Here is a 14,209-nt window from a genome sequence, read left to right on the forward strand (position 1 = left end):
TCAAAATTTTCTGTTTTTTGTAATTTTGCTTTTAAAAATTATTTTCTAAAAACAATGCCAAACACCCCCTACTTGTTTTTAAAAACCAGTTTTTAACTTTTTAGCTTAGTACTTTGTTGAGCTTCTTTTTTATTTTTACTCGACAGTTAAACTACAAGTCACTAGAGCAAGCATTGGTTTTAATGTTATGATGATACATCATTGGAAAGCCCCAACAAATAGTGATACTATTGGTTTCTAGGGTCACCAAAAAAAATAATAATAAAGTGGAACAGAAGCTAAGAAAATAACAGAATTTGAACCTTAAAATCACTTATTTATGTGCACCCTGGAACTATCTCTAATGCAAGATATAAATTTTGTACCAAATTTTACACAAAAAATAAATAAATGTTATATTTGGCTTAATATTTGTAATTGTGCTTCAATGCACAAGATGTAAATTAATAAAAAAAAAAACACAATTTATTTAATATTTATTGATAATATACAATTTTTTTCATTTTTTATTGTAGAAAAAGTGAATAAAAAAGTAATGTGGTTAATCATTAATTGTTAACTAATAAATTAGTGGCAATATAATGGGAAAAGTTGAAAACTGGCCACTTTTAGGAGTAGTTAACTAAAATTAGACATTAAATATATTTAGTTGAATTTTACCCATTATTATCATGAGACTTCTCAAATTACCCTTATTTGAACACATAGTTCTAAGTGTTGTTGTAATATGTATTATATGTGTCATATTATAGTTAAATTGGAAATGCATTCTAATTGTAGTGTGTCATATATGTGTGACAACTATATTTATAGGAATGTATTCAATCTATAAAAAATTATTCTTTAAAATGTAAAAATCAAGGCTTAAAATGTAAACCATAAATCTTAAAATGTAAACAACAATCATTTAAAAATATAAATCTCAAGACATAAAATATAAATCACGATATTTTAAAAGTTTAACCTCAAGGTTTAAAATCTAAACGACAACTCTTCAAAATGTAAATTATAAAGCTTAAAATATAAAGCATCACTCTTTAAAATTTAAACCACAAGCCTTAAAATTTAAATCGCGACTTGTAAAAATTTAAACCATAAGGCTTAAAGTTAAACCACTAGACTTAAAATCTAAACCACGACCATATAAAATATAAATCATAATCTTTTAAAATCTAAGCCACAATTCTTTAAATTTTAAACTACTAGTCTTTAAATTTTAAATCACCACAAGGCTTAAAATTTAAACAACGTCTATTTAAAATTTAAACCACAAGACTTAAAATTTAAATAATAACTCTTTAAAATTTAAACCACGAGACTTGAATTTAAACCACAATGCTTAAAAGTTAACCTACTTGGCTTAAAATCTAAACCATGATCATTTAAAATCTAAATCACGACTCTTTAAAATTTAAACTACTAGTCTTTAAAATTTAAACCACAACTTTTTAAAATTTAAACCACAAACCTTAAAAGTTATACTACTAGGCTTAAAATCTAAACCACGACCATATGAAATATAATAAACTATGATCATTTACAATCTAAATCATGATTCTATAAAATTTAAACCACTAGTCTTTAAAATTTAAATCACGACTCTTTAAAATTTAAACCACAAGGCACTACACAAATAACCCCTTTTTATAATACATGAATACAACACTAATGAAAAAGTATTATAATTGAGTTAAAAATATGGGCGGCAAACACACACTAAAAGCCCGCTAATTTATTTATGGGAAAGAGATTATTTCTAACTTTTATTTTCCTTTTATTTTCGCAGGTCTAACTTTATAAGAGCTCAACCATTTCCATATCTCTCACCTCATCCCGTTAACTCAACTGGGCATCTCCTGAATCTGCTACAAAGAGCTGCTCATCTTTTCTTCAATTTCCTTCGATCCCCTACCGATCCATAAGCCTTGCGCTGATCCTGTTTTCCTTCCTTAAGCCTTGCGCCGATCCTGTTATCCCAAACTTCTGTTGTTGTCCTTGGGAATGCAAGCTCATTAAAATCCCAGCTCGACTTTTGCACCATCGAGTTTCTCAACAGGGAAGACCCGATGACTATCTTCCTCCATCGTCATCGCTCAGCTCAGTCCATCTCTGCTTCTCAGTCCAGTGAGGTAACCAAATATTTTTTTAATATATTTTCATTGTTTATATATATATACATTTGAATATCATATATTTTGGGAATATACTTGTGATTTGTTCCCGGTAGAAAGCACTTTTAATCTACTTCATCTCAAGGAATTTTTAAATGAGTATATATCCCATTTCTATACAGAATTCTCTTCTGTTAGGAGAACAAAATCACATTCATGAAGCACAATGGAACTCAAAACAGTTATGACAATGTCTGTAAAATTGTTCTTCACTTTGTCAGCACTCAATAGGGGAATTCATATGCAATATATAGTGTCTTTATCCTAATTTTTCTTTTAAAACTACAAAAACAAAGAATCATTTGAAACACTTGGGAATTTTGGTACCGATGGGTTTTTGAAGCCTGCTTTGTTTGGTTTGTCTTGGATCTCTTGCGCTTTCTATTTCTCTTTTTAGAAGAATCACTATTTTCATTTCCATCCTGCAAAAAGGTTTAATTTTTATTCCAACAATGATTCATGATAGAAAGAAAACAGCAAAAACAGGGGAGTCCTTGAATCGTTCAAACTCATATTATTATAACTGGTCAATATATTATTGTTAATGCTAGTCCTTTCGATCAAGGCTTATTGGAAGCACAAGCATCTGACGTTGAGGCTTGCCAGAGTCTGCTTTAGAAAGGTCCTAAAATATTTTTGCAACCGAGTACTTTTGTTATTTTTCTGTAACATTGTGAGAACTTCTTGTTGTCGTTTTGTTTCGCTTTTTCAATGCCTTTTTTCATTCACCCCATCCCTCCTTCTGAAGAGAGCTAGTTGCATTACGGTATGTGATAAGGTGGAGAGAGCTGCCAAGAACAGATTATTTTTATGGAGTTGTAAATTTTCTTTTTTCCCCATCCCTTGAGGAAGGTGTCAAGCAGTGTGCTTTTTCGAGGAAAGAAAACCAACCATAATTGCCATATAGCTTTTGTTCCCGGGATTTGGTTGATCATGTACCATAAAACTTGCTTGAAGACTAGCCCTTGTGGGATCCAGATGTTTTTTGCTTTATATTTCATTACTTTTTGTATAATTTTTTTTCCTCCTTTATTTTTTTCATTTCGAGCTATAAATTTTCTCGACTGAGTAATTTAGTTCATTGTTAAACTGGTTAGCCCATAAATGTTATGTCTTTTGCCTTATTTTTGAGAGGTAATGCATGATTCCATATCTTGTTTTTTTCTAAAAAAAAATATATAATAGTTGATGAGTTTTGTTTTATTTTGGTCTCTAATTATCTACCAAGTTCAGAGTTTCTGACCCCTAGTTGAATTCAACTGCTTATTTTTTACTGCAAAGTCATAAAAAATGACGGGACTTGATCATTTTAGTATATATGTGTACTTCTTTAAATTGTATTAGTCATATAATGTCATGTGTCTTTTGTATTTTGCCTTTTATATTCTGCAATTGATGCAATTCTAGTAAAATTGCTCCATGATAAAAATTAGAGGGATGCAATAGAATTGGTGGAGAGAAAGAAAATGGAAAAAGAAAAGAAAGATCTGCTTCATTGATTATATTTTTACAAATTTACTCAAATTATTAATTTTATTTTGTTTTAAGTTATGTTGCTATAGCAAATATTGGTATTAATGCCATTTTCATAATTTAAGTTTCTACTATTTTTATTAGTTCATTATATGAAGTCAATTTGGAAGAAAAAAATAACAAAAAAGAGGAATTGTTCATTAGTAGTACTGAAATGGGTCAAATGGGAAATTTGGCCTTAACTTCATTCAACAAATGAACCAAGGTTAACTAACTAACTAACTTATCATCTCTCTATCTATAATATAATCGTAAATGTAACTCATCTTTTTATTCTCTAAAATGGATCATCAGGTTATCCTTCTAGATACTAGATACCACTGAGACCCTTTCTCCAGCAATGGGACTATCTTGGGGGCTTCACAATGGACATGGTTGGAAAATGAGCTCAACAGTACACCTTCAACTATCACTATAATTGGCTCTTCTATTCAGGTATCTTTTAATAATACATGAGACATGACATAGCTATAAAATGTGGTTCTCAACTATCTTACTTATGTTTCTATTTTTTTTTTACTGTAAGTATGTATTGTTTACGAGAGCTATTGATTTTGTAAGAGAAGGTGTGAGAAGAGAAATACCTTGTAATATTTGATTGTTGATAGTAGATTGAAAAAGATTGCCCTCTTATGGTGTTGTTCTTGATTTTTTTGTTTGTTTGTGTTCTCTGATTTGACCTTGTAAGTTAAGTTAAGTCAGTGTTAAGTTATCACTTTAGTTTAGGAAGTCCCCCACTACAGGTTCCTCCATGACCATTGTCATTGCTGAACAAGCAGCTTGCAGGTTCTCCCCCAAAATAGTTCATTTGCTTCTCTTAATTTATATGTATCTAATAACATGCATATATAGTAAGTAGCATTAAAAAAAATACTTTTTTTAATGTCCAAGTGAGTGTGTATGCTCTAAAATAAATAGTAAAGTATAGGAACGACTTTTTATAGATCTAAGAAGAACTATGTATAAAAAGTGAACCAGTATATTTATTGATCAATACATAATATATAAAGACTCATACGTCGTACTTTCTTGAGCTGGAATATTCCAAAGCAATATCCAAATGTGCTTGAGGTTGGGGGAACGAAAAATGTAACCTCAAATAACTACCTATTCACAAGTAAAGATAAGAATAGGTTTGAACATATATACCTGATAAATTGATAATTGAACACGAGTTTCATGCTTCGGATTATCTAGTGGAAAAAGAAAAAACTCTAACAAAGAATGAGCCAATAGCTCATTTGTTTTGAATCAGGAAACATTTCAAAATCTGTTATAATATATGTAAAGGGCACAGGGCAACTTTCAGATAAAGAATCGAGAGGGGTTGTGAAGATCTTGCTTCAAAAATCAATCCAAGCTCTTTACACTAAGAAGAGTGCCAAGAAAATATGCATAGCTATTAGATAGGGATTTCATGTGTCCAAATATATATATATATATATATATATTAAGGGATAGCTTATAGATCTGCTATGGTTTGCTATGATTCTGTTAGTCTTATTCTAATTTTTAGCTCATTACAAGTGTTGAATCACAAATATTCAACACTTGCATATATTTGGATAAAGTTTAGTTCATTCATTCTCTATTCTCTCTGATGATATGTGCACACAAACATTTTACACATAACATGCCTTTTTAAATCAGTGGATAATTTTTTGGTTAGAAGTAGTAGATTCTGTCTTGATTGGTTATTCTTTTTACTAGTATAATTTAAATCATTATAAAATACAAGCTTCTCTGAAGGTTCAAACTTGTATTCAAGCTGTGCTCTAATTGATTTTCTAAGCAATGCTAATTAATAAAAATCAGGTGCTCTAATAAATCTTTACTTTAACTTTTTTGGTGTTTTCCTATCTTGTAACAAATTATGTTCTCCATTCTTGTTGACCCAGACCAATGGGTTATCTCATATACAACTGATAATATTATTTACTCAGAAGAATAATAATTACAACATTGAATAGAGAGATTGGTTAAGGAGGAGCTTTCTAGGGTAATCAATTCAAACCAATAATTGCGTGGTCGAAACAACATGTTTAGAGCAATTACATAATTACATATATGTATGTACTACTTAATTTCTTGTCAAACATGGCAAAGTATGTGAATTTGTATTTGTGTGAAAATGACAACGACATAAACTCCTCCAAAGCAAGTAAACCACCACAAGATTATTGAAGCCGCAAATAAATATATATATATATTTAGGGTTTAATTTATATGTATTACTTAGCCACATCATTCATTGTATTAATCTTTTAGGTATTGATTATATTCTTTAGGTTGTGGATCGAATTGGCAAGGAGCATTGCAAAGTTAATTAACTTGATTATTAGTTGCAAGAGGTACGGAAATATGTTCTCTTAACTCTTTTATTAATATCATACAAATGTTAGAGGAGTTTGAATATCTTAAATATTTATTCGTAGAGAAGTAGGTTCTGAGATTAAAATTGTGTTCTACGGTGATAACGGAAGGTTGAAAACTTGTGTGTCTTAGAGAAGTAGGTTCTGGAAAATTTGTTTGTGTGTTGCAATGATATAAGGAAGAAAACTTATTGTGTGTTGTTTGAATTTTTTTACTTGGTATTGATAGATTGTTAGGTAACCTTTATATGGACAAATGATGTCAGATTTTATCTAGAATTATGTATTATTTTCTTACAAATAAATTGTGTTTGCTTGAATTTTTTTGATTATATTGATAGATATCTCGCCTGAGGTGTGAATAAGGGTAGTTTTCACGTCCCCAACCTTAAGGTTTGAATAATAAAACATTATACATATGTGTTGTGATTAACTTTTTTTTATTTTTTTATATCTATGCTTATGATATGCAGATGGATAAAACTTGGATCCATCTTAACAGGTTAGCAAATAAAATTATAAAGTTTAAGTTTAAGTTTAAGTTTTGGTATTTTAGTATTGAATTATCCTTCAAAATTGTAGAGCTACGAAGGAATATGAAAGAAAAGCTAGGGAGTTTGTGAAGACTGCAGTAATGAATGCCAGATTTCCGAGTAAGATTCTTTGTCCATGCAACAAATGTCAGAATCTAAGACATCAAATTTCGGATGAAGTTGTAGAACACTTAGTTTTGTACGGCATGGACAAATCATACAAAACATGGTTTCATCACGGGGAAGATCTAGTTCAAAGTAGCACGACTAAGACAATTTCTACATATAATTTATTTCGGGCTGCTGGAGTATGTTCAAGTAATGTTAATGAATTGGATGATGATAACAATGATGATGATTTTGATAGTCTATTAGGAGATGTTGAATCTCTATTGTAAGAAGGTTGTTTGAAATACACCAAAATTTCATCCATCGTTGAGTTATACAATCTAAAAACAAAGCATGGATTCTCAGATGTTGGCTTTTGTGAGATGTTGGAGATGATCAAAGCAATGTTGCCAAAAGATAATCTCCTACTAGCATCTATGTATGCAATTAATAAGTATCTAAAGATGTTTGATCTGAACTATAAGCATATACATGCTTGTGTGAATGATTGTTTCTTGTTCACAAAAGAAAATGCTAATGCCCAAGTGTGTCCCACCTGTCAATATCCAAGATGGAAGCAAAATGAACACACATAGGAGAGTCTACAAGGGCAGCCTGCAAAATTGTTAAGATATTTTCCTATTACACCAAGGTTTCAGAGGATGTTCAGAAATGAAGAGAAAATTTCATGCTTAAATTGCCATTCAACTAATAAAAGAATGGATGGGAAAATGAGCCACGCGATAGATTCAGAGGCTTGGGATGCAGTTAATGAGAGATGGCCAGATTTTTCACTTGAACCGTACAACATTCGACTAGGACTTGCTGCTGATGGGATCAACCTTTACAAAAATATGAGTTCTACATATAGTTGTTGGCTAATAATGCTTGTTGTATACAATTTTCCACCTTCAATGTGCATGAAGAATGAATTCACATTTCTTTCTATGTTGATTCCTGGACTAAAACAACCTGGGAATGACATAGATGTTTATTTGGAGCCCTTAATAGATGAGTTACTAGAATTATGGAAAGGTGTGTATACATATGATGCTTCTACAAAGAAGTTTTTTAATTTAAATGCCATGCTGTTATGGACCATAAATGATTTTCCAGCGTATGGAAACTTAGCTAGATGTGCGACTAAAGGGAAGCATGGTTGTCCCATATGTGGAGAGAACTCAAATGTTGTTTGGTTGAAGCATAGTAAGAAGATGTCTTTTTGCAATCATATTCGATTTCTTCCACAACATCACCCATATCGAAAGAAGAAATATACAACTGCTAGGGCAAGGGAAAGAGCACCACAATGTCCAACTATTTTAACAGGTGTTGAAGTAGCTGAGCAAGTAAGTGAATTCACTAATGATTTTGGCAAGGGTAGAAAGAGGGGGTTGTGGTTTAGAGTTTGATAAAGCATGGAAGAAAAAGTCAATTTTTTTAGCCTCCCTTATTGGGAGATATTGGTTGTTCGTCACAACTTGGATGTTATGCATGTTGAAAAAAAATGTTTGTGAAAGCATTCTTAACACATTGTTTGATTGCAAAGGAAAATCTAAAGATCATTACAACTCGAGATTAGATTTGACAAAGATGGGCATTATGACTCATCTCCACCCATATGAAGAAGAAGGAATTACTCATCTTCCTGCTGCAGCTTACACTTTGTCAAAATCAGATAAGAAGTTGTTTTGTAAGAGACTATTTGACTTGAAATTGCCTTACGGATATAGTTCTAAGATTAGAAATTGTGTAGATATGCAGAAACATAAGCTAACAGGAGTTAAATCTCATGACTGTCATATGATTATGCAGCAATTGTTAGCTATTGCTACAAGGGGTTTAATGGAGGAAGGTTGCAGAGAGACAATCCTTCAACTTTGTAGGTTTTTCCATGAATTGTGTCAATGTATTGTTGATAAGGAGGAGATTATAAAATTGGAATTAGAATCTGCAGAAATTGTCTACAATCTAGAAGAATATTTCCCACCTTCTTTCTTTAATCCAATGATTCACTTGGTTGTCCATTTAGCGCGAGAAGTTAGACTTTGTGGTCTAGTGCAATTTCGATAGATGTACCATTTTGAGAGATATATGAAAGTATTGAAAGGATTTGTATCAAATTATGCATGACCAGAAGGATGTATTGCAAATCGCTATCTTGCTGTTGAATGTGTACGCTTTTGTGAGACCTTTTTGAAGCATAATGATAATCAAGATAGTACTGAAATTGAAGAAAATCCACTATCAGCTGGAGAATGCTTTGAACTTGACCAAGGGGATATAGCAATAGCCCACCGGTATGTGTTATTCAACTCAGATATTGTAGCACCATTTCTCAATATCCATATGGATGAGCTGAAAGAAATGCACAAAAACTTGAAGGATAATCAAACTTTGTTGTGGAATCGACATTCTGAAGGGTTCCCCCTATGATTTTATGATAAGGTTACACTCTAAAGCAAAGATACAAGTTTACATTTTCATTTAGTATATGAAATTTATTTGACATCAATATTTTTTTCTTTTCAAATTTCTAAATCTAACAAAGTAGATGACACGTTAGCTCAATTGGCTGAAGGCCCAAGTTGTAGTGTCATTTCCTATAAAGGTTACATGATTAATGGAATTCGGTTTCATAAAAAGAGGTGCTAAAAAAACTACTCAAAACAGTGGTGTATACTTGGAATCACATGGAAATGGGCAGTTGAATGATACATAAGAGTATTTTGGAGTTATCAAGGATATAATAATGCTTGATTATCGTACTTTTAAGGTGCCTTTTTTTTTGGTGCGATTGGGCAAATATTCGAAATGGTGTTAAGAAGTTGGATTTCTATACACTTGTAAATTTTAATATAGGGAAAAATCAGTCTATTAGGGATCCATATGTATTAGCATCTCAAGTTAAAAAGACATTTTATGAAAGAGAGAATGAGTCATCTAATTGGTATATAACTTTAAAGGATTCAAATAGAGGGTGTTTGGGGCTAGAATGAAACAATATGTATGATTTCATTCAAATTTATGCTACTCTTATGACTCTTTAAATGTAATTCTTTTTCATACTTTCAATGAAACAAAGCTGATTTTATTTACTCTTTGGTTGATATTGTGTTTCTAATTTTATATATTAATTATTTATCTTATTTAGGAAGATAAGGATATGATGCATTTATGATTTCAGTTTTTATGTTATTTTGTTTTTTATTGCAGTAATTTCAATAAAAAATGAGTACATTACGAAAATCTCCGAGAAAGTAAAAAAAAAACACCTACACCCAGGTGCATTATGCAATATTATTGCCCAAAAAAGAAAAAAAAACATTAAAAAGTCAAGCTGACTGGGATGATATGTTGGACGAAAGCCCTATTCTAAAGAAAAAGAGTGCCCTACGTACGTTTTCAACACATGCTAGAGTTGTAATAGACTCACCACCTGCTCTTAGTACAAGAGCAGCTACTCGTCGTATGGTTTACAATGGGAAGCCATCTCCAAATGATAATATGGCAAACATGGAGATGTCACTTGGAAGTTCAAGGATCAGAAGATCCCTTAATGATGAAGTAGAAAGGTTATTAGAAGCAGGAAGAATTTCTAAAGAGGTTGAAAATGAGGAACTACAAGAAGTGGCTGAGGCTGAACATGAAAAAATGGCCGAGGTAGAATTTGAAGAAGTTGTTGAGGTGGAACTTGAAGAACCAGAAATAATGGCTGAAAAAAATGAAAATATAAGTATTTCCCTAGCTATAAGGCAACAAATGCAGCAAGCTCTTAGAAAATCTGATCGATTACAAAAAACAAGTGAAACAATTCAAAATGAGTTCCAAGAAGCACCTTAAGATAGAAATGCAAATGAAATGAATGCACTCAAAAAGACTAGGGGCAGGACTACATTGGCAAATCTTACTAAGAGAAACAATGACTCGATGAAAATAAATTGGAATGAAAAAGGCCAACCAGTTGGTACTAACTCAATACAATTTTCTTCTTTTGTGGGTGCTCTTGTGAGGGAGATAGTTCCTTATACTATTTCAGATTGGAGGAAAATTTCTCCAATCATGAGAGACGTTCTTTGGGCATCTATTCAGGTAGCATTTACAAGTTTTGTGGTTATATTCTTTCTTTTCTTTAATATTCAACTCTCATAAAAAAACATATAATATGTTATTCTATATCTTATTGTAGGCAAAATATGATTTACATGAAGATTGGCAAAAGAAGATGTGCTTTGAAATGATGCCAGACCTATGGAGATCTACAAAATCTAGACTAGTCAAGGATATTATTGATGCTAAAACCAAGAATGAATGACTAGCATTAAAGCCAGATTGCATAAAAGGTGATGTTGAATGGAGGGCGTTTGTTAAACAAAAAACTAGTAAAGAACATATGGTAAGATTTGAAATAAGTGATTGAATATTTAAGTAGAGATCAAAATATTTTTTTTTCCTAATGATGGTTTCTTATTAAATAGGCTATAAGGGCCAAATTTCAAGAGAGGAGAAAGAAAAGTGTTCCACACACCTTAAGTCGAAGAGGATAGCTCGAACAATCAATGATATGGTAACAATTAGTATTTTTAGTGAATATATTTTGGTTCTTATTATTAGTCTTTATTTTATATTCTACATTTTTTTATTGTGTAGACAAAACAAACTGAATGGGGCAAAGTAACTAGGATCGATGCTTTTCGAAGAGCCCATACCAAGAAGAATGGTGAACCAATCAACCAAACAATATCTGAAGTTTTTGTGAGTATTTATTATTTAATTTTGGATATTTATACTTGTTCACTATTATTGTACATTAGCTGTACTATTTTATATGTAGGAAGAATTGGCTGAAATTATACGTGAAAACCCAAAATCTGGAACTACAAACAATACCTATGAAGATGCATTAACAAAATTATTTGGTAATCCAAAATCTTGACACTTAATCGGACAAGGAATGGGGGTAACAAGGTCAAAATTAACTATTGTTAATATGTGTAAAGACATGATGACATTGTTGGAAGAAGAGTAGCTAAATATGAAGATTCAAATTGATGAAATGTTGAATCTACTTAAAGGACACCTGGTAACAATTCTTTCTCGCACTTGTATAACTAAAAATTTGTATTTTTGAAATGAAACTTATCTTGTTGTTTATATTTAGGGCGGTAAAGCAACAACAAGTGAGGGGCAGTCCCACAATATTCCACAATCCAACAATATTCCTTCTCCTAAGGTAAATCTTCAAATTGTTTTCTTTCCTTTTAAGGAAACATATACAAAAATTACTATACTGTCTTGAAATTGCAGAGTGTTGGAATTAAAAATGGCCATAACTTTACAAAAGCAAGGAATTCTTGCTACTTGCTCGATTGGTCAGATGCAATTATTGCTGAAGGCCATTGGGATTCTAGTGATCCAGACTTAGAGGTGCACAGAATTCCTCTTGGACCAGATTTTATGCGTGTATGGGTTGATGTTGCTGTTGTGCCTAGTGCTTATTTATTTTGTCCTAACTATGCGATGCTTACTATACGAGAAGCTGTTGGTTCAACAGTTGCATGGCCTTCTCAAAAGGTTATTCCATGAGGTATTTATTTGGTTATTTGATTATATAAATGCTTGTTCAACATTAACCGATATGCAATCCAAGATTATGATAGTATTATTTGATTGATTTGATAGGGAAGATGAGAAAGACAAAATGATAACGGGGCCAATTTGAATTAATATTATGCACCATTTAATTAAAGTTCTAAGGTTACTTGAGTATAGATAGTTGTAGTAATGTGTGTAATATAATAACTTGTTTATTATTCAAACTCAATTATTGTAAATTTGGTTGTGTGTCATGATATTATTGACTATTTTAGATGAATGATATGATATTTCATGACCTCATTAGTTTTTCTTTTATGTTTTATTTACCAGATTCAACAAGTGAAGTGCAAAAGAAAATTTGATTTGGAAGGCTTTGGTGTGCTGACATTTGGAAGATCATGAATTCCTACATTTACTTTTGAATATGCAACTGTTTAAGGCTATTTTGTTGACTATTGTGATAATATTTTGTTTATGTTAATTAGGCAGTGTTGAATATCTTAAGACTTTTAGATTGTTTTTAAGATAATCTTGAATGTATTTTGACACAATTATTTGGTTATATGTGTTATGAACCATATACTTGGTACTCAAAAATATATTTGTACAATGTTAAGGGTGTCTTAAGTATATTAAATGAAACGAGTTTGAATTAAAGCAATAAAAAATGGTTATAATGTATAGGTTTATATAATAATAATTCAAGCTTATCCAAATATTAAAATAATACAAAAAAATGTGTTATTGTATCTTTTACAATAACACTGGTTTATAAGCATAAACTTATGTTATGCAAGCTATTTTCTATAATGCAGAAAGTGTGTTATTATAAAGTGTATCATAACACTACTTTATAAGTACAAAAAAGTGTTATATAATCTATTTATAAATTTCATAATGAAATACTTATCTAACTATTAAAATAACACAACAAAAGTGTTATTGTAGACTATACCATAACACATGTCTATAACTATGGAAAAGTGTTATGCAAAGTGTTCTGATCTACTATAACACCGCTTTCCTTAACACATGAAAAAATGTTATGGTATATATTTGATAATACTTTTTCAGTCTTATTGAAAGTATTTTTTCTTGTAGTGAGGCTTAAAATTTAAACCATGGCTTTTAAAATTTAAACCACAATGCTTAAAAGTTAAACCAACTAGGCTTAAAATCTAAACCACGATCGTATAAAATATAAACAATGGTCCTTAAAAATCTAAACCATGACTCTTTAAAATTTAAATTACTAGTCTTTAAAATTTAAACCACAAGACTTAAAATTTAAACCACGACTCTTTAAAATTCAAATAAGGCTTAAAATTTAAACTACGACTCTTTAAAATTTAAACAAAAATTCTTTAAAATTTAAACCACAAGGCTTAAAATTTAAACCATGCGATTAAAATCTAAATCGCAACCATATAAAATATAAATCATGATCTTTTAAAATCTAAACCATGGATCCTTAAAATTTAAACCACAACTTTTTAAAATTTAAACAACCAGACTTAAAATTTAAATCACGACTCTTTAAAATTTAAACCACAAGGCTTAAAAGTTAAGCCACGCGATTAAAATCTAAACCGCGACTGTTACACCCAAATTTCGAGCCTTGAGAATTGTGATCTCGAAAGCTGGATTCGTCAGGTGTGAGCTCGCAATATCTAGAATACGTGTTCGCAACCTAGGCGCCGAACCTTCAAAGCAGGTGGCAACCTCGAAGATGGGCAGCCTCGAAGTCCTTACAAGCTTGAAAGATAGAATATCGGAGTACGTCCATTGTCGGGTGACCTTGGATCAAGTGGCCCGAGCTTGCATGAGTGTGAGCTTGGGGTAAGGCAGCCTCAATGGTATTTACCCTTTCCAAGTTGATCTCAAGAAAATAATA

The 14,209-nt window shown here is 31.2% G+C and overlaps 1 protein-coding gene and 1 long non-coding RNA gene across 4 annotated transcripts; both read left to right on the forward strand.

Moving 5' to 3' along the window:
• The first annotated feature begins 1,796 nt into the window (after window positions 1–1,796).
• On the forward strand, window positions 1,797–8,369 carry LOC133821234 (uncharacterized). 2 transcript variants are annotated; one of them, XR_009887398.1, is made up of 5 exons: window positions 1,797–2,129; window positions 3,999–4,139; window positions 5,993–6,469; window positions 6,550–6,578; window positions 6,659–8,369. It is a non-coding gene; the product is annotated as an uncharacterized LOC133821234 (long non-coding RNA). The 2 variants fall into 2 exon arrangements; XR_009887397.1 differs by having other exon boundaries at window positions 5,993–8,369.
• An 891-nt stretch (window positions 8,370–9,260) lies between these two features.
• LOC133821235 (uncharacterized) lies at window positions 9,261–12,858 on the forward strand. 2 transcript variants are annotated; one of them, XR_009887399.1, is made up of 7 exons: window positions 9,261–10,809; window positions 10,907–11,113; window positions 11,196–11,284; window positions 11,368–11,472; window positions 11,879–11,950; window positions 12,025–12,304; window positions 12,646–12,858. XR_009887399.1 is itself a non-coding variant. In XM_062253663.1 (6 exons), the coding sequence occupies exons 3-6, from the start codon at window positions 11,282–11,284 to the stop codon at window positions 12,301–12,303; spliced, it is 459 nt and encodes a 152-aa protein (XP_062109647.1). In that variant the 5' UTR covers window positions 9,261–10,809; window positions 10,907–11,113; window positions 11,196–11,281; the 3' UTR covers window positions 12,304–12,858. The 2 variants fall into 2 exon arrangements, 1 of the variants encoding a protein (XP_062109647.1); XM_062253663.1 differs by having other exon boundaries at window positions 12,025–12,858.
• The last annotated feature ends 1,351 nt before the right edge of the window (window positions 12,859–14,209 follow it).

The sequence above is a fragment of the Humulus lupulus genome, chromosome 3, assembly GCF_963169125.1.
Source record: "Humulus lupulus chromosome 3, drHumLupu1.1, whole genome shotgun sequence".
Taxonomy (NCBI): domain Eukaryota; kingdom Viridiplantae; phylum Streptophyta; class Magnoliopsida; order Rosales; family Cannabaceae; genus Humulus; species Humulus lupulus.